This window comes from Ischnura elegans, chromosome 4 (assembly GCF_921293095.1).
Source record: "Ischnura elegans chromosome 4, ioIscEleg1.1, whole genome shotgun sequence".
NCBI lineage: Eukaryota > Metazoa > Arthropoda > Insecta > Odonata > Coenagrionidae > Ischnura > Ischnura elegans.
This window is the reverse complement of record NC_060249.1, coordinates 67,891,899-67,917,391: the sequence shown is the minus strand read 5'-3', so window position 1 is coordinate 67,917,391 and position 25,493 is coordinate 67,891,899. Positions and strand designations below refer to the sequence as shown.

Here is a 25,493-nt window from a genome sequence, read left to right as displayed (position 1 = left end):
GCTTTCAATAAGTAAGCCACCGAATCCATCCTCAAACACTTGTGCATTTTTCTTCTAGCAGTGCATGAGAATTTTATTGGGAACATTTTTTTGTATTTTTACAGAATGATAGAAGAGCTCAAAGTGTTTCCTGTGCAAAGTTTCTTTGAATCAGAGTTTGTCACCCCCTACCTGCTTCCATTAATTATTTTTTTTATAAACAATATTTCATTGAATAGACTTTTTAATTTAAAAAACAAACACTGATTATCTTATTCACGCTAAAACTTACATTTAATTCATTCAAAGAAGTGATTGGGCCCAATTTACAGGGGTACATAAAAATATCTATGAACAGATTGAAATATTCCTGAATGAATTGACAAGAAAAGGGTTAGATTCTTTAAATTTTGCGTGAAATTTATCAGTTCCTTTTTGCACTTATCATGATCCTTCGCACTGATTTTAGGACCTTTCTTTATTCATTGCCTTTGTTCAAAGTTGGCCCTTGCCTGAAATCAAAGTTAAACCTGACTGCTGCTTGCAGACCAGGGATAGGACCGTCAAGGTTTAGATGTGAATGGTCCAGTAGCGGATACAGAAAAAACTCAAGGGGGGGGCACAACATATCTTGACTTGTCTTTACTTTTATCGTAATAATAGATCACAGCCAAGTCACAGCCAAAGTATTAGAAAATTTTATTTAAAGTGATTATAAACATGCAAAAGACAATGCCATCTTATGATATAAAAAAGCGCGCGCCCCCTTCGCCCCCCATCTGTATCTGCCACTGGAATGGTCATCTGTCCAACCTTGGTGTGGGCCCAAAGTGGCTTAATCTTGGTCATCGTACAGGAACCAATGTGTCAATATGGCTAGGCTTGTCTTGTTACTAAGTCTTACAATTTGTCGTAGGAGTTGCAGTGATTCTTGGCAGATTGCCCCCGGATGAGATTCAGAGGGCTATGAAGCAGCTGTGCTGGATTCAAATCACACCTCTCTGCCAACTAGTTGAGGTTAGTTCTACTGCTTTGATTGGTTCAAAGGCCTTATTCTAAATTTGTTATTTGTTGCTGGAATGCTCTTAATGGGGCAAAATCAGATTATTGCCTGCAACTTCACAAAAAATCAAGTATTGTGGCTGAATTATGTCTTTATTCCAATTTCCTTCTATAAAAAACAATTCGCTGCCATTGTAAAAAATTGTTGATTTTTATTAATAAGAATCTAAAATAGAAATGAATGGTTTCTCAGAAACTTTTTTGTGTTGTTCAATGTTGAAGTGCATTTCACAGAATTATTTGTGTGTGTTTAACTGTTAAGATATTCAATCCGTTTCAAAGAACCCCTGCATTCAATGCTCAATATTCTGAAAATTGCGTATGGATTAACAATAGGAATGCAAATCATATTTGCGGTAAAATTGCAATAGCATGTCATGGGAGAGAATTTAGCACGTCCTCCAGAGGGTTAAAGAACAAATTTGCCATTCCATTAGTTGTTTAAGTTTCTCTTTTGCTACTGTTGCCTACAAGTAAGATTATGCCATAGCATTCCAGACTACTTCCAGACTACTAAACAATAAATAATGTGGAAACAACAGTGTGCATGATGTCACTACAGAAATTAATTTTTTTACCATTTGCATAGGTTGTGTATGGCATTGGTGTGACTAGTTGGTATGCAGAAGGGTATGAGTTTTTTTTGTGTTGATTTTGTCTCATTTAATATTTATTAAATTAATAATTTACTGATTTTTAGTAATTTTATAATTAAAATAAAAAAATTATCTAAAATAACAAACTTGGTGATTGTTTTTGATGTGATAGATGAATATTTTTTCTTGCAGAATAACTCACTCAAGACAGAAAAGGGTACCAAAACAGACCCAGCTCTATGGTTGGATCGGCTAGCTATCATATTTAGGCATACCAACCCCATTGTGGAAAATGGCAAGGTTCATCCATGTCAACCTGTGATAACTGAGGTATGTCCTATTAGTTTATTTTTACCGCATTTTATTTTAATTTTTTTTAATACTGTTGTTAGACAGTCAAAGAGCCATAGTTAGATTTATGCCTGTGGATCAACCTTTAATGAGGGCCTCCCGTATTGCGGAGTATGAATTTTCACGTAAGTCAACTTGAATCAAGAGCCCTGCAAGAGCAAGAACCCTAATATTATTTTTAAAATTTTATCATGAAGATCAAAAGGTAATAATTTACTGCGATATCTTACCTACTTTTAGTTATAGTTCTACAGAGGAGATGAAACAGAAGGATAAAAAAAAACACATTTACAGAGGAGCCCACTTATAATGAACATGCTTGTAACAAAGTTCTGCTTTTAATGAAGTGAAAGACATTACCTGGCAAAAAAGGGTCTTTTGCCATGCAAAAAAGTCCTGTTTTTAATGACGGTATATTGAAGTGAGTCCTGCTTATGATGAAATTTGCCTCACAGCAAGAAAAATTTTGTATTTTCAACCTCTTCTAAACTGTTTTAAAACATTATGGCAATGTCATATTCATTTCAAGGCACTGACAGCTCTAACATTATCCAATTATTTTTCCCCACAAATGCTCGAGGAGAAATGTATCATTAGCTCGGGAACTCCTCCTCTCCGACTAGAGCATACTAATTCCCACCCCCTCTCTCTAGCCACTTATCCCCAACTCCACCGTCGACCCTTCTTATGTTTGTCAGTCACTGGCAGTTTTCTTTTGCATCTAGTGCTGCGTTACGTAAGTGCGCAATTGTGTAGATGGTCTTTTGATATTCATCACAATGGACTTGACTTGACTTTACTGGAGGGCTTTAATAGAAAAAAAAAGTGTTAAGTATAAGAACATAAGTAAAAATTTTCATGGATATAGGAAATAAGATGAATAAAACAGAGTTCCAAGAAAGTAAGAGATTTCACTCATCACTATATTAGGTAGATTGAGAATTGGGCTAAGTTAAAAAATATAGTGAACAAATTTTGGAGCCCATCGAAAAAAATCTGCTGCTCTAAACATGCAGATATTGACGATCTCGTGTTTAAGTCTCTCCTAGCAAAAATAACTCCTAATGTCCAAAAGCCACCCTACCAATTTCCTAACCTCGGCTCTTATGTTGCCAAAATAAAGCTCACTGATATGGCTTGTTGGAAGCAAGGTTTGATGATGATGATGATTAAAATGCAATTTGTGGTTTACATAATCATTGCACATGAATGCCACGTCAGAAATCTATCCTTAGCACCCGACTTCCTCTTCTCGGGCTATAAGAATGCATGAACTACCACCCTAGTCATGTGCTGATCAAAACTCACCAGAAATATGCTGGGGAACTCCTGCCTCTCTACCTTAATCAAAGAAGTTAGTATTCACTGATCGCTTGGCCCATACTGATAAGCTAAGTTAGATAGAGACAGTTAAGAAAGTAATTCTATGTGCATTCAAGTTCTCAAGGTGGTAAGTGGAACCACAGAAAGGATCGCCAGAGCCTTGAAGAAACATTGTATCACCACGAGATTCAACTGTGTCATAAAAATTGGTGACATTTCACCCACGGCCAAAGACAGAATCCTCCAGGAATGGTACGTAGGCATGTATAAGGTGCCTTGCACATGCAGGAAGTCATACATTGGTGAGACTTGCTGTTCAGTAAAAGTGCACCTGCAGGAACACCTGAGAGCCATGAATAAAAGACAATTTCAATTGGTTGCCATTTTGTAGCATGCCTGGACCCCTGGGAACGATGTGAAATTTAACAAAGCTAAGGTCTAATCTACATCTACTTACTACCCTGCAAGCCACCTAAAAGGCGTGTGGCGGGGGGTGTTAGGACACCAGCTGTTTACAAATAAAAAGGAAATGCTCTGAGGAAATTACAACTAGCATTTATTAAAGTCCATGTTTCAGGGAAAAATGAATTCCCATATCTATCTGTTCGGCAAAACATCTCTCTTAATTTATCGCTTCTGTCAGACCTGGAAATATAGTAGGGCTCTAATATTAAGTTCTATGTGTTGCTCTTAAAGATATCTATTCTCAATTGTTCAAGCAATCTAAGCCTAGTGCACAGCCTCCTAGTCTCCAGAGTCTCCCAGCCTAATTTGCCTAACATCTGGGCACTGCTGTCTGTACGCCTGTAACAGTTTTTGGCAGCCTTCATTTGTATTTTATTCAGTTCACGGATTAAGTCTTTCTGCACTGGATTCCATATTAACCCTAGAGTGGTGACGTGAATTTTTGGTTCACGAGTGGTGACGTCGGTCTCCTGGAGCGATGTGGTCTCTTATGCTGTTTGGAAGATTAATTGAGTTAAATTACCTCGAATTAGCTTCATAACACGAAATTGTATTGCTAATTTTAAATATTTATTTAACATTTTCATTACATACACAATTTTTTTCAACTTTTATTCATTTTTATGTTGAAGAACAGGAAGAAATATTTACACATCGGCATCTTTTCATTAGTACACAAAAAAATCTGATACACAGCATAAATATACAATAGGGTTAATTTAAATTACATGCCATACATAAAAAACATATTCAATCATACATAATCAGGAATCTGAATTTTCGGCATAACACCTTTCACATAGCAAGCATTTTACGATTCCTCTTACTGTCACAATATTTGCAACACCCAATCTGCCCTTCATTAGGATTAGGAGGTAGTTCTGGTGGCTTAATGGCCAGTAGTTCATTTATCCGTAAACGAGTGATTCGTTTTATGTTTTCCATAGATGCACGATTCCTAAGATATTTTTCAATCAGGGAAAATGCAATTCCTTCAATAAATGTACGCCGTACAAGGCTTTCTTTCTTATTGTTTATAGCGTATATTACTTGAGAGTTTATTGTTGATATATTTAATAATGAATAAAACACGACCATTTGCCCACGCTTTGTTGGTCTAGCGCAATTGTAGTTAGCACACAACCTATCCACTACATCTACTCCACCTTTTGTGCTGTTATATATCAAAATGATATCAGGTTTTTTGGTTATTGTATCCACTTGGTCATAGTCGTGCATGCTTGTCTTGTCTAACAACTGCACGCACACAGTGACTGACTCGTGGAAAAAGGATTCCTTTGCCTTATATAGGGTACATGTAACTTCCAAGACTTGAAATTTGAATCCAAGGGATGGCGAAAGCGGCATCATTCTAATCTATTCTCATGATACATCAATGTTACGCATTCGGTCTGTGGGACCGGGCGTCACCACTCCGGCAACAAAGTAAAATTTCAGAACATGAGTGGTGACGCGAGGTCTCGCAGACCGAAAGTAGCAATAAGTATCAAATTACTCTAAGTGATATTTTCGGTCATGTATCGGAAGAGCAGCATGAAATAGGAAGTTACTGAAAAGCATAAACTGCAACATTATATACTTCGCTTGAGTTACCGATGAGAAATAATCTTCGGTCTGTGAGACCGGGTGTCACCACTCTAGGGTTAAGAAAGAGAGCAGATATCACCCCAGAATAATACGAGAATCGATTGAAATTGCCCTGACAGACAATTTTAATCACGATGATGGATACCATATAGATGGCCATTGGAGGAGATTACTCTAGCGAATCAATTGGGGAGTAACTGCAAAAACTGGTGGCTACGGGGCCCTATATATGAAGGGGCAAAAATTGTGAACCAGCATCTTTGACCTGAAGACACTGGTAGTAGTACCTGTGAAACTTTAGTCATCGTCACTGCAAACAACACAGTAGTAAGCGGAAATGAAGAATTTAAGTAAATGAAAGATCGTAGCACTTTTCCACAAGAATTTTTAATGCGTACAACGCGTTTCGGCTCACTGAGCCATCATCTGGTACAAGACACTTGAACACATGTGAAGATCCCTTTTATACCCTTGAGAAAGGAGGGGGTAGGAGAGGATTTGACATCTTTGAGGATGGGGGGGGGGAGGGGTGTGGGAACGGGTGTACAGAGTAGAGACAATGGGGAAAGATACAACTACGGGATGTGGAGAACCCACGTTGGAGGGAGGGTTCTAGTCATAACTGTAAAATGACGACATGTGGGGAAGAACCATAGCAAAACGGGAGGAGGGGGTGTTGAGAAGGGTGAAAAGAAAGGGGGCCGGTTAAGGGTAAAATGAGGCCGCGTGTCTTTTGAAAGTGAGAGGAGTAAGTAGCGACGCAGGAAAAAGAGGCGGGGGTGACTTCCCCAAAACAAATGGTGAAATTCTTTCCTCACCCACGCCTTAAGTGACCCCAACATCCACGGGGTGTTTCCCGTCCGCCCATCCTCTCTACGTATTGTGTTTGACCATTTTCTATTGCTGGCAATTTCCTCCCTTGTACCTTCCCTAACTTTCACTCCTTCTCAGCTAACCCAAAGGGACTCCTCACCCCCGCCTCTTTTTCCTGCGTCGCTACTTACTCCTCTCACTTTCAAAAGACACGCGGCCTCTTTTTACCCTAAACCGCCCCCCTTTTTATTCACTCTTCTCAACACCCCCTCCTCCTGTTTTGCTATGGTTCTTCCCCATGTGTCGTCATTTTACAGTTATGACTAGAACCCTCCCTCCAACGTGGGTTCTCCACATCCCATAGTTGTATCTTTCCCCATTGTCTCTACTCTGTACACCCGTTCCCACACCCCTCCCCCCCCACCTCCTCAAAGATGTCAAATCCTCTCCTACCCCCCTCCTTTCTCAAGGGTATAAAAGGGATCTTCACATGTGTTGAAGTGTCTTGTACCAGATGATGGCTCAGTGAGCCGAAACGCGTTGTACGCATTAAAAATTCTTGTGGAAAAGTGCTACGATCTTTCCTTTACTTCAATATGTCTAACTTCCACCAATTGAAGCCTGAATCTGTTGAACTTATTCGGAAATGAAGAAGCTCATCGCGCACCGCAGAAATCTCCATTCTCACTTACAGGCTCATTTCCCATCAAACCACTTCTGACCTGAAGATCCTGGTGAGATTGCCAGCAAAACTCCCGTTATTAAGCATGAATCAGTGTGATGGAAAACCAGAAATCATGAGAGGCAGTAAGCCATTGTATTACAGTACACTCCTGATTATCTGGGCTAATGATGGGGAGAGAGAGCACAAATAATCGGAGTACACGGATAATCAAAACTGTAACTTTTGTTTTTTTTAATGTTCATAATTAAGTTTAATCAAAATATTTATTATTATAAATAATATAAGTGAACTTCTTCTTGCCCTAGGGTGGGCACATAGGAAAATTTGGCGGTGGAGATAAACGAAAAATAAAAAACAAAAGTAGGGAACTTACGGGGAAAGGTTGTTTCAAATTTTTGATCTCTTCATCTTTCTCAAGTGAGAAGAGGAGGGAAAGTGAGGAAAGGGCATTGGGAAGGGTGCAAAGCAGAGGGCAAAGATGGAGGGAGGAAAAACGGTGGACGGGGATTGGTTGTGTTCTTTCTAATGGGCGCGGTTGATTCCTGGTCCAGAAAACGCGCGGAAAGCCCATATGATTATTATATATGCACATTTTCTGTTATTTTAGATTGCTTTCCGGGTTCACTAAGAGCTTTCTTTGCGAGACCGCGATCTTTATAGCAATGATAACATGATTGTACACGTATTCCTACTGCTCCATGTAAAACCTGGAAATATGAGGTTTGGAAAAAGGAACAATGAGCTTCCGTGAATGCAGCTAGCACACAATTGCATCCATTTTACGAAGGAGATTCTAATGGAAATAAGAAGCCCGGCGTATCCTTACTTAAAAATGCAGTCAATCTGGTGATTTTGCATCCGATTTTATTATTTACGAAGATCGCGGAAAACATTGAACAAGAGTGAAAATAATGCACAGATAAGCCTTGACACGGATATGCCGCAGCCGGATCATCGGTAGTCAGCTGTATTTAATTGTACTTATCAACATAAGACTATATATAAGCGAGTTAGGCTGGGAGCCGTTGGAGACTCGGAGGCTGCGCGCTAGGCTTAGATTGCTTGAACAATTGAGAATGGATATCTTTAAGAGCGACACAGAGAACATAATATTAGAGCCACACTATATGTCCAGGTCCGATAGATGTGATAAATTAAGAGAGATGTTTTGCCGAACGGATAGATATGCAAATTCATTTTTCCCCCGAACCATAAAGGACTTTAATAAATGCTAGTCCCAACTTCGTTTGAGCACTTAATTTTTTTTTAGCTGTAAACGGCTGGTGTCCTAACACACCCTGCCACACGCCTTTTAGGCGGCTTGCGGGAGATTATGTAGATGTAGATATAAAATTGAGAATTTATTAGAATTCGGTATTCCCACTCCCAAGTTTGACCACAGTTTCAACAGGATTTGAACGGAAGCTATGTCCCAGGAGAAAGACAACCTTATCTCTGCAATCGATTCCTTGTCCCTGAAAATATGTACATCCAAGTACTATCTGAAGGATGGTGAAAATTTCGTAATGAAAACAAAAAAAATATTGAATGCATGAATACGAGACAGCATAATGACCCCTTCCCAATATGATTACTTAAGTGCCCAAAAGATAGTTGAATTGGTGTGTTCATTTTTACATCTTTGGTAAAGAATTCTTTTGAAGTTGGGGAAGGTGGCAGGCTCTGTATTGTAGCAACACAGCAATTTTCTTAGTCGATTTGAATTGTAGCTCTTTCTAAATGCTTTCAGACATCCTTTTTCTGGCTAACACTCTATGTACAATTAATGGGTAATGAATACACTGAATATTATCCCTAGTTTGCATTTACTATGCCTATTATTAGTGGTGTGTTGCATATTCATCTGTTGGTTTCAATTCAATGTAGAATTCAATTGCTGTAGTGTAATTTATTTTTGTAATTTTTATGTATGCCAGCCATACACGCATTTGTCATAATAGATGTATGTCATTATTTCAGATTTGGCCAGTCCTGTCAAATACCTGTACAAAATATCAAGCGGATTCCCGAATAATGGAGCGATGCTGTCGTTGTCTCAGGTTTGCAGTCAGATGTGTGGGGAAGCAGTCCCTTCACTTACTCGAGCCTTTGGTCAAGCAGGTAAAACATGCAATTGCATACTTATCATCCAAGAAAGTGGAAATATAAGAAAAAGAATTCCAATAGCACATGTTGCTTGATTTGTCTAAAAGCAAGGGTGAATGTAATGGGTTTATGATACCAGAACTTTCCTAGGTGAAGAATTTTTATGGAAAACAAAAAAGTATGCATAATAAGAATTTGTAGGTACATGTGTAAATATTTTTATCCATGAAAGGAAAAATTACCTCATTGAGAAAAATAATATGTATCCATTATTTCGTATCCATATGGTGAAAGGTTAGGGCCTCTTTTATCAGTGGGAGAACTATTGATTTTTAGTAGAAATTTTATGAAGTTGTGGAGACCTAACATTTTTTAAATATTTTTATTTAAGATGATCACATACAGCACTTTTGTCAAATTACAGTGAAACAATAACATGATAATATGTAATGGATATTCTTTGAAATAATTGATTATAGTGGTATATGGACATGGATGCGATTAGGTGGTGTGGTATTTAGTTTCTTCATGTTAGAAATCATGGTGGTCTTCTTTGGCAATATGAGGTTAAAATGGAAAGACTAGGGAAAACAGATGATATGGAGCCAGTGAATGTATGAGAAGTGGTGGTAATTTATTGGATCCTCTTTTTGTTTATTAAGTCGATCTTAATCAAGGTTTTTTTGTGAGCTATTATTTTTTTTGTGAAACTTTTTTTACTGGCGGTAATGTGTAATTCAAACCTATTTCTAAAATTGGTTAAATTTGAAAACTTCCTGATTTTATAGGTGTATACAGATGATTGAGTAATTGTTTCATTATTTCGTTTACCAGTAAAATGTGTAATTTGTCTTGAGTGGATGTTTGAAAGTTCCTGTAATATATGAAATTTTTTTCTGTTTTACTGTTAGATTGTGGCCCTATATCAGCAGAATCAGCATAGTTGTTTTCTGTACATGGGCAGTATCTTGGTAGATGAATATGCTATGGATCCATCATGCACTCCTGGTCTTCTAGCAATGCTGCAAGCCTTTCTTGAACCAACTTTTGCCCTACTTGAAGACCCACCAAATCCTCCTGAACGTGCAGTAATTGATGCAAGGTTTTCAATTGCGGGCCTTGGACTCAAGAACCATCCAGACACCGTGGATGATTTATTCCGGCTTTGTGCAAGGTATGAATGTTCCTCGGGGCAGCTCTTCCTTCATTATTTCTATTCTCCCTTCCCAACATGACGAGTACCGTATAAGCGCGTGTAAGAGGCGCACCTTTTTTCCCCAGAAATTGCAGCCAAAAATGGGGGTGCGCCTCTTACACTAACTTCTTGTCTTCCCCCCCTCTCCTTCACCGGTCGCAAGTCCAAGGGGAACTGTGTGGCCTTGGTTTTCAGCGTAAGTCATCTGAAACCCTGGGTCAAAAACAAGCGGCAGGCAGGGGAGTTTCTCCCTTAATGACGTATTTTTAAAATGCTCCTGTTTGCTTTTTTTGTAAGCATCGCGTCGTCACGTCGGTACCCCAGAGGTGAACATGGAAGATCGCGCGGGGTTTTTTGCTCCAGAGGGCGCGCTAAATTTACTGCCACGAGTGGGTATCCTGCGGCAAATGTACTGCATATAGTAATCGCTTATCAAACGTAGAGAAACGCGTAGTTTTGAAGGACATACCTGGTTAATTGTCAATATCTGTCTTCCTGAGTACTTTTCATTACGCTGAGGACCTGATTTTTCAAAAATCATCTTCAGACGCTAATATGAGGATTATTGCAACTGAAAATTGTATTGGTGTTAAAACCTGCGCTTCAAAAAATTCGAACGAGTGTGTTCATTGCTGGACTAAATGGTGGACAGAAGAAATCGGAAATGCTTATAAGTGAAGAGCGCGGAAGGAGAGGTCGAGGGGAAGGAGCGCGCTGTCATACAATTATTGAAAGCTATCGAGATATCTTCGGGCTCAGTAGATGACTCACCAAGCATTTGGCCTCCAGAAACTGGGAGATCGATCAAGGTCAGTTGGTGAGACGGGGTAGGGGTGAAACACGTTTCCATTGTTCCCTTGATATTTTCCTATTTTCCTGTGGGGTCTCGGAAAGGAAAAAAAACGGCAGAGGCATTGGCTGATGGAGGGCCGAGTGTGGCTCCATTAAATCTACGACGTGGTTATTATCCTACGGCGCTGAGATTGCCCCGATTGTTGTCTAAGCTCTTGGGAAGGTTAATGTCGTGTTTTGCCTCAAAATTTTCCACGGCTGCAATTCTATTGCAATACTCCTGCGAGAGCATTTTAACAAAAGTGTTTGTGAATAGGACATGCATCGTAGAGCAACGGCATATGCGAAGAGGGGATTGGAACTCTTTATACTCCCTCTTATGCCGCTATTACCGCCGCAGTTATCAAAATTTCCTCCTTCAAATAGTATTGAAAGAGGAAAGTTCGATAACTGTTGAAATTCCAGGCGTACGTCTGCAACACCGTGCGATAGTATAAAAAAAATGCAGCAAAATTTTTTTCTTCATAGCTTCGATGCTCAAAATAGGGGTGCGCCTCTTACACGTGTGCGCCTCTTACCCACGCTTATACGGTATTTACTGGATGAGTGATTAAAAAGACGGGTTACAAGAATATTGTATGTAATGATATGGCTAGGGACTAGGAAAGAAAGCATAATTACTAATCTAGCTAATTGAAATTATGCCTGATGCGGTAGGCCGGTGCTTATTTTTTCAAAATAATCCCATCAAAAAATTCATGGTCTCAAAATTTGCGAAATGGTGAGAAAAAATTTCAGGTTTGTGTGATGCCGGATAGCTAATTTGCTAAAGCTAACATTACATTCAACTAAGAACTATGAGTGTAATGTTAGCTTTTGAATTAGTGAAAATATTGTCAAAGTTGTGGAAAGACAGTCAAATCCAGATGATAGGAAGTGCGTCATAAATCCTGCCACGTTCCTTGCAACTACCTTCGACAAGAGGGGCCCTCATTGTGATTTTCTGCCACATGAGGAGGACACATGATATGTATTAGGTATGGCTCCAGAACATCAAATGGAGCTTAAAGTTTTTGCAGTAAACTAAGGTGCTTCTCATACAGGGGAAGGATAGCTATTGAAAGGATAGAAAGTTTTTATTTAAGTACCGATGACTTTGTACTAGAGATGTGCGAATAGTATCCGCGAATACTAGAAAGTATTCGTTATTCAAGATCTTGAATAGTTATGCTATCGGTACAACCTCGAATACTTTGAATTTCGCGTCATACACTGTCGCACGCACGTCGTTGGTAGTTGACTCGGAAAAATGTAGAGAACTGTAGTCGTTTAGTGCATGCAGCGCCATTTTAGGCAAGTTGACAAATTACATCAAATTCACGGATTAGACCGGTGAAAAGAGTTCGACGTGGTGAACTGAAAATTATCGGGTGAAAAAATCAAAAAATCTCCGATTCCCCCCACCAGGAGGACCTCAGTGCTGTGGGATAGTAACTACGTAGCACAATTCCCAAAATCCGCTACCCCCTCCATCCATCAGGCCTCGGCCCCTCCTCCGACGCTTTCCTCCTCTCTGAAATCAAACAATAGGCCCCAGCTCGCACAGAGTTCGTATTACAAAGACCATAAATCAAAGGCTTCAAAAGAAAATATCAAGTTACAGGAGAATAATAGAATCGTGTATTTTTTTCCAAAAACATATTTCAAGCTACAATTTATAAGTTATGCTATAAATTTCTATTGTCACAGTCACAGAGATATTTTCTCAAGATATTTGGTTTCTCCCTGCTAGCAATTCGAATTCATCTGCTTATCTCGTGAGAACTTACAAAGATGGACTGAAAGTAATTGAAGAAGAAGAAAATCCGGGGGAGAAGCGCGTGTATTTTGCAAAACGCCTCGAATTGATCACTAGCACTTGACAGAAGGAGTGAGGGTAAAGCGAGCTACCTGATGAAAATAAGAAGTTGGATGAAGCCGAGTATCAGATGGGCATGCTGCTGAAATAGCGTTTGGTAGATAAGAATGTACACATCAGATGGAAATCCATCGTAGCAGTGTAAAAGCCGAGACTGCATGCAATCATTTTTTCATGAGGTGGTGTTACCCCTAAGGATATTTGAAAGAGATGTTAGTTGAATCAACTATGTGCCCAAATTATTTCCATAAAATTAAAGTAGTCCATTAATCAGCTAAATTCCTGTTTGAATCCTTTAAAAGAAATCTCAATTACTCGCCAAAATCCTGGGTTTCCTGCTGCATAGTCAAACATTCCTGAATTCATTGTTTTTTTCATCCCCCCTGAAAAATGATAGATTGAGATTCCACAGTATACCTTTTAATTTATACATTCATTGAGGGAAATAGAAGAAAAAACGTATGCTTAATATGCTTTGCGCAATTCTAGTACTCGAGGTATTCGAATATTTAAGCAATGATTTAATATTCGAATTCGATATTCGAGTTTGAGAAATCTGCTATTCGACCCATCTCTACTTTTTACAAACATGCCAAAGGGAATGACAATAATCCCTGCAGTGAAAGTATTTGGAGATAGTTTAAATAAATAATTTGACTTATGCAAGACAGACGCTAAAGACCAAATTATCTTTTGCATAAAGAATAAGATTGTCACCAAGCTTGGATATTAAAACACAGGTCTTTTCTTCTCATTCCTTGATATCAGTACGTCCTTATTCAATGTTGCTGTACAGTTTTTGAATAAGAGGGAAGGCTTCATCATAGGCAAAGAGAAAGTGCAGAATATGAGGGTGGTTAATGGTTGTACTGAGCGAGCAGTAAAACTCTTGCCTTATTATAGTAGATGTGTGACTAAGTCCAACCAGCATTTATTATTTACAGTACAAAACCACCTCAAAAGCTTTCCCGATGACAAAATGTACTTTGATTGTTAGGCATGAAAAGTAACGAGATCTTTAACTGTGGTTTCAATGTATTTACCTTGTGAAAATCCTAGTTTCCCTTCTTTTTTGCTTAAAATGTACTAATTATAAAATTGCATTGACAAATGAATCATATGGCCCCCGGCTTGTCATTATCACTCACTCTAGAGCCATTATGCCAGCATGTAAGGGGAAGGAGGGAAGATTAAGCGAATCAATAAAATCGCATGGCCACAGGGAGGCAGGGGGCGTGAGACGGGCACCTTTGAGGCAGCGTTTCGGCATGAAGGAATCAAGATATGAGTAAACGGTTGAAATTTTTGTACTTAGGGCTCTATAATATTATGTTTAACTAAGAAAACTTTTTGTCCGGGTCGAAAAACTCAACATTAAAAATTACTGCATTAAGGCTCAAGGTCTTTAGATGCCTAAGACACAGCTATCCGACATCGCACGAACCTGAAACTTACCGTATAAGCTTGTGTAAGAGGCGCACACGTGTAAGAGGCGCACCCCTATTTTGAGGATCGAAGCTATAAAGAAAAAAAATTTGGCGACATTTTTTTAATCCTATCGTGCGGTGTTGCTGACTTATGCCTGGAATTTCGACAGTTATCGAAATGTCCTCTTTCAGTACTATTTGAAAGAGGAAATTTTGATAACTGCGGCGGCATAAGAGGGAGTAGAAAGAGTTCCGATCCTCTCTTTGCATACGCCATCGCTCTACGTTGCTTGTCCTACTCACGAACAATTTTGTTTAAAAGCTCTCGCAGGAGTATTGCAATAGAATTGCAGCCGTGGAAAATTTTAAGGCAAAACACGACAGGCAAATGGCATGAGCTTTCCCAAGAGATTGAACAACAATCGGGGCAATCTCAGCGCCGTAGGATAATAACCATGTCGTAGATTTAAGGCCCCTTGCACACGCACCGATTTTGGACGGCCGGTAAAATATCGGCCGTCCACATTCCAATAGTGAACAATGGGAGAGCATTGGAGCTTGCACACGTACCGACCACACGCCGGCACCGGCAAAATGCCGGTTAACTGCCGGCTATTGTCACTGTGGATCGCCGACGCCGGCTCAAAAAGTTAGCAACGTATCGTTTGACCGGTAAAAATCCGGCGTGTGTGCAAGCATCGCTTCACCGGTAAAATATCAGCCAATATTTTACCGGCCGTCCAAAATCGGTGTGTGTGCAAGGGGCCTAACGGAACTACACTCGGCTCTCCATCAGCTAATGCCTCTGCCGTTTTTTTCCTTTCCGAGACTCCACAGGAAAATATCAAGTTGCAGGGGAACAATGGAAACGTGTTTCATCCCTACCCCATTCCGCCAACTGACCTTTTTCGGTCCACCAGGTTCAATTCCCCGAGTTTCTGGAGGTCAAATGCTACGTGAGTCACCTTCTGAGCTCGAAGATATCTCGATATCTTTCAGCAATTGTACGACACGCACGAGGTTCTAAAAAGAGTTAGACTTAACGCGACGTATATCTTACAGCATTTAAGTTTTTTGAGCTCTAATTGATTGACACAAAGATTTATAGCTAAAATAAGTCTACTAATATTCAACATAGTCCAAACAGCACAATTTCAGAAGAAACAAGCGTAGCATAAGCGCATTCAAACAAGACGAGACGGACTGGAAACTCAGGCAACGTAAACTGCGTATATCACATTGCTGCGCCTTCGCCCCTTCGCTTTAAAGGCAACGACGTCACATGCAAGATCGGACGTGTTCTTCCCTTGCTCCTCCGCTCGTAGCTTTAAATACGGAGGGGAGGGAGCCCTCTTCCCCTCGACCTCTCCTTCAGCGCTCTTCACTTATAAGCATTTCCGATTTCTTCTATCCACCATTAAGTCCAACAATGAGCACACTCGTTCGAATTTTTTCAACCGCAGGTTTTGACACCAATATTACTATATGCAGTATAAATGCCGTGGGATGCCCACTCGTGGCAATAAATTTAGCGCGCGCTCCGGAGCGAATCACCCCGCGCGATCTTTTCAATGTTCACCTCTGGGGTACCGACGTGACAGCGCGATGCTTGCAAGAAATTCAAACAGGAGCATTTTAAAAATACGTCACTAAGGGAGAAACTCCCCTGCCTGCCGCTTGATTTTGACCCAGGGTTTCAGATGACTGACTCACGCTGAAAACCAAGGCCACTCAGTTCCCCTTGAACTTGCAACCGGTGAAGGGGAGGGGGGAAGATAAGAAGTTTGTGTAAGAGGCGCACCCCCATTTTCGGCTGCAATATCTGGGAAAAAAGGTGCGCCTCTTACACGCGCTTATACGGTATTTATAATATTTCTCTCACCATTTCACACATTTTGAGGCCATGGATTATTTAATCAGATCATTTTGAAAAAATAAGCGCCGGCCTACTGCTGCAGATTCGAAAGCTAATACACATTTCATGTCTCAGCATTAGAAATAGATAGTTAATTGTTTTTTTAATTGGCTTACAAAGAGTTATATGAGATACTCTTGTTGGAAGAGATGATAAAATTGGTCTGTTCGGTTTATTTTGCATTGATTTTAGTCTCTTAGCATATTTTTTTTCCTTATTGCAGGTTCCTTCAGCGTGCTCCTGTACCTTTCCTTCAGAGTCCAGCTATTACACCTATTGTACAGTGTGCATTAATGGCCTGTACATTAGAACATAGAGATGCTAATGCTTCTGTCATGAAGTTTTTTAATGACTTGTTCAACTGTGGTCGATGCCATGAGGTATGTATTTGCTAGTTTTGAAACTTCATTTGAAGCATATATTAAAATATATTTTACAGTCGTGAGAATTTCAGAAATTGTCCTTGATTGTGAAATAATACTGATGGATGTTATGTTTTGCTAATATTGGGAAATTTAATTTGATTCCAAAGTCTGTAGGCCAATTTGACTTTAACTTGATAGCAGATGAAAATTTGGTGTTCAAACAATTCTAGAGATATTATTAATATTGTTTGAGGCTATTAATTTTGCAAAATATTGTGTGGAGAATTATTCAAGGACTTGAAACAATGACCTCTTGTTGGTATAATATGAACCATTGGTTATGAAATTTCAACATGAAAGCTTGTGGCATTTCTTAAGAATAAGTACAGTGAGTAAGATTGGCACTTTGCTTTGCAATACCAATGTATTTCAATAAAATTAAGATTTTTCATGCATATAGTTTCAAGTAGTCTATCCCATTAGGTTTTCAATCCATGTAGGTCTTAGATACACTGCGACATTACTTTTATTGCGTGGAAGGAAGTTAAAGGGAGTATGGTCATTGTACACATAAGTCAAAAATAATATTTCGGTAGAAGCCACCTCAAATCAAGTAGAGATAAAATGTGAGAATACTTTTAATTTTTGTCAATTCATTTAATTATGTCTCTGGGAAATGACTCATTTCTTATTAAACAACATCATTCAAACGCAATAAAGTTGGCTTTAGGTTCTGTTTCTGAAAATTGAGATTCTGGGTCATTCCACGTCAAATCAACCAATATTTTGACCAAATGACACCCACCGACTCGGATTTTCATGAAACTTACCATGGTCATACATTTTGGTATGATTAGAAATTGTGTGCAATTTTAGCCTCCAATTGTCATTTGTTAATGAAATATGAGCAATTGAAATTTGGGCGTGACCCCTAAAGTGCCGCAACGTGCAACACATGGTGATTTTTATTTTCATCCATAACTCCATTCCTGTGAGATGAAAAGTCATGATTTTTTTTTCTAATGCTAAGTGGTCCATAATGATCCCACCATTATCATTAGATATTCACTGCATGAAGTAATTCAGCTGCAAAAAAATAAAGTTTACAAAAAAATCTCCCTTGCACTATTTTCCATTATCAGCATCCACAGGGAAAGGCCATGCGAGTACAGACTCCTGGTTTAATTTAAAGTAATCACTAATGTATGAGCAAAGATCCTGATGAAAAAAAATCGTGAGTCCGGCGTTCCTTTTAGTAAAAAAAAATACTCGTTCATGTTCACGGGAAAGAGGGGTCACGCCCAAATTTCAATTGCTCATATTTCATTAACAAATGACAATAGGGTGGTTTCCTATTATTTTTTTATTGCCTAAATCGAAAGATTATTACTCCTGGAGTACGTATTTCACGCTTTTAGATTTTTAAATGACGATATCTATTTTTCGCGATTAAATGAAAAGTGAAAATTTTCAAGCGCGCGAAAACGCGACGCTTAAGTATGAATGTCGGGAAGTCTCTCCGCGTGACGTATTTCTGGTTCCCCCTCCCGCCCTGCGAGGTGACCTTGAGGCGAGGCTTAGCGCTGATACGACGCAGGCTGCTAGCGGCTAGCCTAGTACCCTGCTGGCTGGTAGCGCTTGGCTTAAATAAGGATTATTAATAACTTATCAAACGAGGAAAACTTTCCGACCTTAGCCAGTTTTAATAAGTGATTGTTAAGACATGTTTCCCTGAGCTCTGCGCCTCATGCATGCAATGGTAACCTCAGACGACGTATAACTCCTATCTTCTCGTATAGAAACTAGGTCCCTGTGACGTCACGTGGAGTGGCATCGCGTGGGCGCCAATCTGGCCCTTTTCAAATGAGGATAAAAATGGACCATTGCCATTCGTCTAACCCGGTATTTCTAAAACAAAATAATTTGTATATTATGAATACACTAATGGTGGGTAACGAATCGCAATCAATGCCTTTCGTTTTCTTTGATGAAGGAAACCACCCTATTGGAGGCTAAAATTGCACACAATTTCTAATCATACCAAAATGTATGACCATGGTAAGTTTCATGAAAATCCGAGTCGGTGGGTGTCATGGCCTGGTTGATTTGAAATGGAATGACCCCTCTATTTACGCTTTTATCCATCATCCCCTTCAAATTTGTAAAAGAGAGGTTTCACTGTGAGGAGGAAGTGCTATTATTATCATTCTGCACTATGCACTTGAGCTAGCACTTGCTACTCCAAATTTACAGGTTTTTATTGAGAATGTTTTTCGGAACAAGTTATCAATATGTAATCAGCATTTCTTATGGCTGAAACATATTCCATCTAACAAGCTGACAGGTATTCATAATATTTGTCCTAATATTTCATTTGTAGAAGCTGCAGATTGTGTGCATTTATTTTTCTTTATCTCCCTGCTTCATTTACAGAAACATGAAGATTTTGAACTTCGCAGAAGTTTAGTACACAGGATTATCATGGACAGTGGACAAGTTTTGCTAAATAATCTCATACATGCCAGTGTGTTTTGTTTACACTCATATATGTTATCTGATGTTGCTGATGTAATTATGGAGCTTATGCTTTTCAACAGAATGGTAAGCAATTCCTTTTATTTTCAGAATTCATTTATAATTTCCTTTAGACTGCTGAAAAGGAAATCATTAGAATTTATTAAAGCAAAAAAAGCAATTTTTCCGTATTTTCACCCTGTATGGTAGCTCATGTCTGTTTTAGATTACATATGTGGGAGACCTCCGTGAATCAAATGTGTTGTCTAATATTGCTCATTTTCATTACTGTTTTGCCAGGCTTTTTGTCAATGGCTGGAAGTCACTGTAAAAGGACTACCAACTACCAATTCCGGAGGTTCTGTAACAGTCACTCAGAAACAGCTTGGAGATTTCCATATGCTGCTCACAAGGTAATGTGTGTTTACTTGTAGATTTAATTGTTCAACGCTTTTCTCCATGAATAATTTACAGTGTCATAGAAAAAGCAGTAAGAAATCTTGAAATTGTGAAAGAGGTATTGGGACTACCAATTGGACCGGTAAAATAGGTGCAGTAAAACCTCTACATACCTTATGAATTCCTACTAAACAAAGAACTCTATTAACACATTCCATACTCATTTCTTTTTTAAATAAAATGCTTAGAGACAGACATTTCGGCAAAAATTTGTATGTTTTTATTATAATTTTAATGAAGTGATCTCATGAGTTGTGATGCTGGGGCTATGTTTTCACATTTTTCACCATGTTTTCACTTTAGGGAAAAAGTTAAAAATTTGAAATTTAAAATTTTCTAGGTATCCTTTTAAACTTGTGATACCTTCCTGTAACGCACATATATGTTTTCGATAGTTCTCTGCTCTTTGCCAATACTGCGGCAAAAAACCTATTCTGACCTAATATTTTTTTGGAAAACTCTAAAAAATAGTAACGCTGATAATATTAATTTTTTAATCTGGAAATATTACTTACAGGAAAAAGGACTTCACTGAAGTTATCGTAAAATTAATGCAAATATGGTTGTTAGTTCAATTGGAGCAGCAAATAAACATAGTGATAAATACAAATTTTGCCATGATAAATGCCATGCCATGTTATGACCCGTAGCTTCTCAATTTCAACGTTTTTGAAAGAAACTGCAAATTCCTTGGCCTTTTCTTGCACTATTGGACCTGACAATGGAATATTCCTCGATCTTGCTCGCACAAACCATTGCCAAACTAATTCGTTTATTTCTTCATATTCAAAGAGATGTGTTTTCGTCTTTGAATGTAAACTAAGGCCTATAATAATCGACGGAAACAACAATTATTTTATGGTGTATCGTTTTGCAAACTATTGTGGCATGGGAAAAGAATAAATATGTTTCTTAGAACCTACCTCTTTCAAAGTCTTTTGTAATTTCGTCCTTCTTCTTAATTGCTTCGTAAACTTGAGTCTTTCCACATTTAATCTTCTCTTGTATCTGCTTCACGGAGAGCTTTTCTCGTTCAAAGCACTCAATCAAGTCCAGTTTATTTTTCAGCGTTATTTTATTAATACGTTTCGTGGCATGGCGGAAATCAATCAGCAGTTCCCTTTATTCTTAGCGTTCTGCATTGTATTCTTACTCTGTTGGCAGCACGTAGGAGAATGATTCCTTCTTCTCCGGTTGCGAGCAAGGATGCACAAAATGCTTGAGTATGTAGAGAGAGGGTTCTACGAGTTGGAGGGGAGGTAAGTGTGCAAGCATGGGTTGGCGGAATGGTTAAGAAAGGAGGTGGCGGGAGGGAAGAGGGATGGAGTATTGTGGAGCATTTGATACAATGTGAGTGAAACGAAACTCACTGCACTTTACATTAGGGATGAGGGACATAAGGCACTGAAGGAGGATTAACACTAGGTTTAGGGAGATGCGGAAGTGTTTTGGACAAGGTTGATGCAATATTGACCTAAGTCCCTCCTGCGACGTGATGTCAGTCAATAATGACGTAGACCATAGTGAACGTAGGACATATTTAGCTGGTTCCATTGGATTAATTTCTATAGAGAGAGCTTTACAAAGCATTTTAGGATTTTAATTCCTCAAGGCAAAAATTGTCCATGGAATTTTTTTTTGCAATTCCGCTTAACCAAGAAACACGTGCCTGGGAATCGATTCCGTTTCTGCGTTTGACAGTTTCCATTTAACTGAGGGCACCAATGCACGTAAAACCCTATTGTGACCGCCAGGACCAACAAAATTTTCCGGATAAGACAGGTTTCCGCTTAACTCAGGTTCCGCTGAAGGCAGGTTTCACTGTAATAATGAAATAGATTGTAAAAACCAACCTCCAAAGACATCCTTACAGAGCAAAACCAGGTAAAAGAGAAAAACACGGAAAAAATCTGGAATTAATTTGGTCTTTTACTCATTATCATGCTGCTACGCATAAGATTGAATTTCCTCAGATCCAAGGTTTTTGTAGTTTGAAAATTCCAGGTTGTGTCAGAACATAAATGAGGATAAAGTTTTGGAAGGCAGACGTCAACTAGTTTCTGAGCTGTCCGCATTCAGGCACCAATGAGCTTTTCGTTAATTTTTGCCAGCACTGTGTATTCAAAGTTTCATTTTTATAAGTTCAGGGTAGAACCTGTGTAGAAAATACTTTGAAAACTTGATCAGATTTTCACATTTACGTCATGGTAAATATTCTTTTATTGGTGTTTGAAGAAATTATACAGGTTTACTGGGCATTCAGAATAAATAATGAGATTTTTAAAATGTCATTTTTGTTATTCCATGAACTTATTTCATGGCATAGATTTGCTTTAAATTTGTCTTATAATTTTATCTGACTAAATCTGCAGAGAAACTAATGCATTTCGTATCACTAAAACTTCAAAGCATGATGCATCTTCATAGGAGTGTCACCTGCACATAAAGCTGTAATTTGGGATTGAAGTCAGGGAATGCTCGTGCCATTGTTATAGAAGTTAAAAGTTAAATTAAGTATGTCTTTATCGAACTTACAAAATTAGGACTGAATAGTCCTCTCTTACATTTGGCAAGTTTGACAATCATGCACAACCATACCCTAGGTGGTAAAACTCATCTAGGTAAGACTTAAACAGACAACCACGGGTTTGGCTAGTGAGGACATTATCCTGCCACCACTGAGGCTAGCAAGTTGGCAGTAGATGTGCTGATGAGGTAGAAGACATTCACCAGAGCAACATATATTGGCTCGTTGCATCAGCTATAGGAAACCATCCACTTTTGTTGAGTAATGGTTGAATTTTTTGTCCCATAACCTCAAGAATAGATATCCATGCTATGGGTGATATCAGAAGTGGCAGCTTGCTCTGACCACATTTCCAGCGTATGTAAAGGGATACATGCTACCTCAACAAAAAGCTTACTTTGATATTGGCAACCTATTGTTGACAGGTCTCCCTCTTGTGATATTTTTTGATAAGATTACTTATTGAAGGAGTGCATTTACAATATTATTGCATCGATGTAAACACAGGTCTTCATAAACCTTATTTTAGTACTTACATACCATAGTAATGTATTAAACCATATTTTTCTATTCTGAAACCACTTTAAAAAAATGTTAGTTGTTTTCATCTAAAATCTGTGATACTTTTACTATCTTATTATATTACTGAAATGATGTAAATAAAACATTGTATTTCAGGTTTTGCCTTGAAATAAAATTAAAAAGAATATGTTTCACTGATCAATGATTCCATTTATAATACAACTAATTTTGTCATTGAATTTGTCTATAATAATTGTATATGGCTGTATCCGCATTGTGAAAGGCATTTATATCAATCTAGTCCTTAATCATGGCCATCCTAATTTATTACAGGGCTGAAGGATCAAAGGATGTCACACATGCTCTCAGGGATTTTGCCCTCCTGTATCGCTGACACTCACCTGTTATGTTCATGTATCAACCTCTTCATTAGCTGAGTTCCAGTTCTGCTGAAGTGAACTTTCAAGTCAACTATTGGCAATGGACAAACAGTGACTGGTTGCCACTCCTCATATTTTGTAAATCCCATTCTGCATCAAAATGAGATAGATGCAGGCACTGGATGTGGTTATCCCCATAGGCAGTGATTGGTGCGGGTTGACATACAAGTCTTTCCCTCGCAAGGTTCTCCATGCCTTGCCTCTTGGCTTGACTACTTGGCTGACCTCTGAAATAGTGGGCCAACCATTTTTTTGTAAATGTGTATTGTTTGGCGAGTGCATGCCAGAAGGACAGAGTGCAAATGAGTACTGTGCGCATGAGTGTGTGTTTTATTTTTCAATTCTTGTCAAACATGCTGCTGTGCTACAGAGGCTGTGGTAAAGTAAATAAATCAGAAAAAATGAAACTCAATTTTTTTCCCTTTCAAAATTTTAAATTATGTATTAGTGGAAGTAAAAGTAATTCTTCATGGTGTCTGTTTTTTTTAGCTCCTGAAACACTTTCGTATTCTTGTCAGCTGTGAATGTTGTTGATAAGTAATGAGTCATGCAATCAAGCATATTTTGAAGTGATAGTGATCAGTGGACCCTTCCTTTGCATATGTTGATGGAAATGTGTCTTTGATTTGCATATACAAACATACTTATATTTTTTCCAGTTTTAAATTTTCATTGGACATAAAAAAATAATTTATGTCATCCATTTCTTAGTGCATTATGTATGTACTGTTCTTGCTTACAAAGAAAGTTATCATATTGGAATAAAATTAGCAGATTTTTTTATGTTTCCATTTTTTATTCGGCATAGATTAGTGTTTCTTGTTGTTCCTTGTACAATCGCAGAGTTTTTTTTCTCAACTTCTGTTAGATGTAGCTTTATATGGCTCGTTTGTGGTCAATATCAGCATCATCTTCCAGCACAACATTCCGAATGAAAAGGTTACTACATGCATTATTTCTTTTCACGTACAGATATCCATTTCTTCCTGTATCAGATGCCACTGATTGCTCATGAAAGCTATGTAGGAAAAGAAGGCTGAGCGTTTACTCCTGGGCATCTGAAATGGATTTTTGGATCATCTGTAAATGTATAATAAAAATATATTCATCCTGATATTTTCCTGAGAGGTGGAAGGTGGTTATGAACAGTTACCTTTCTATTTCCTTATGAAATTCTTATTGACAATTTTTATTTAATGAGTAGGTCAGAAATATTTTTTCGTGAAAGCAAGAATGTTTGCCTTTTCAAGTCTTGCTACTAAATTTTAAAAAGAGCTGGAGACCTTTGTATTGGAATGTTTGAATAAAGCTAGTGGTCTTCCGGAATGAAGTCTATTGACTTCATACATAATAAAAGGTACACTGTTGTATGTTCCACAGAATTTTACTTAACCGACCCAGGTTTCGACATTACACTATGTCATTTTCAAAGGTACAACAGTGTATCTTTTATCATTTTTCCTGTCACCAAGTTCCACCAAGTAACTCCATCCAGCCTTAAGTTGATCTATTGACTTTTTCTTTCCATTCAAGAACCCTATTGGAAATTTCTTATAAGTCTTACAGAATTCTGATAGGATTCTATAAGTCTTACAGAATTCTTATAGATTCTGTAAGTCTTACAGAAATTCTTATAAGAACTTTGCATTTCTTATAGAATTCTATAAGAATGTTGCGCAGGTCGCAAAACTTTCAGGTTTTTACCCGGCAGGCATTTAAATCACCATAACTTATGTTGACAATTGATAATTAATTACCTATTTAAGAAATTCTTATAAGATTTTTTTTGGAAATTATGTATGTATTACTCTTTGTTAAGTAGGTAATGTTCTGCTAATATACTGCCCTAGTAGAAAAAAGTGTGTTCATTCAGTGTTCTTTTTATGTTCATTTAATGTTCAAATTGTGTTCCTTCTATGTTCACCGAATGTTCACTTTATGTTCTTTTTATGTGTTTTGTGACAGAAAGAACACAAAATGAACACTCGTCTGTGAACATAAAAAGAACATAATTTGAACACAAAATGAACACTTTTTTGAACATCAAAAGAACACAAAATGAACATAAAAAGAACATTTTGTTGAACAACAAAGAAAAAGCTTTCACGGAAGTCCCATCATTACCATGAACACTTTCACATCTTTGTGGATCAGATGTCAGTGTTAGGATAAGTCTCAAATAATTTTATTACCAGTTTTTTTTATTAGAAACGAACTTATTAATAGAAGCCAAATGCTCAGGCCTTATCCCTGTTTAGTATGCAATAAAGTACATATTGAGAGTGTTTTCAGGTGTTCCTTGATTGCATTCTCGGATCGTTCAATCTCCATTTTTTGATGATATGCCTTCATTTTGGGATAATTTTCCCGGAAATTCATTATTTTAAATTTCTAGAAATATTATGGAAAACTGCTAAAAAATATAGTTTTG

General features: G+C 38.2%; 1 protein-coding gene across 1 annotated transcript in view; it reads left to right on the top strand.

Annotated features, from left to right (window-relative positions):
• LOC124157627 (transportin-3) overlaps positions 1-23,847 on the top strand; it is a 36,263-nt gene extending 12,416 nt beyond the window's left edge. The window contains exons 11-18 of the mRNA XM_046532527.1: positions 896-996; positions 1,830-1,967; positions 8,863-9,003; positions 9,900-10,162; positions 16,459-16,615; positions 19,034-19,201; positions 19,415-19,527; positions 22,956-23,847. Coding sequence (XP_046388483.1) covers positions 896-996; positions 1,830-1,967; positions 8,863-9,003; positions 9,900-10,162; positions 16,459-16,615; positions 19,034-19,201; positions 19,415-19,527; positions 22,956-23,016 — 1,142 coding nt within the window. The 3' untranslated portion in view covers positions 23,017-23,847. The remainder of the gene's footprint in view (positions 1-895; positions 997-1,829; positions 1,968-8,862; positions 9,004-9,899; positions 10,163-16,458; positions 16,616-19,033; positions 19,202-19,414; positions 19,528-22,955) is intronic.
• The last annotated feature ends 1,646 nt before the right edge of the window (positions 23,848-25,493 follow it).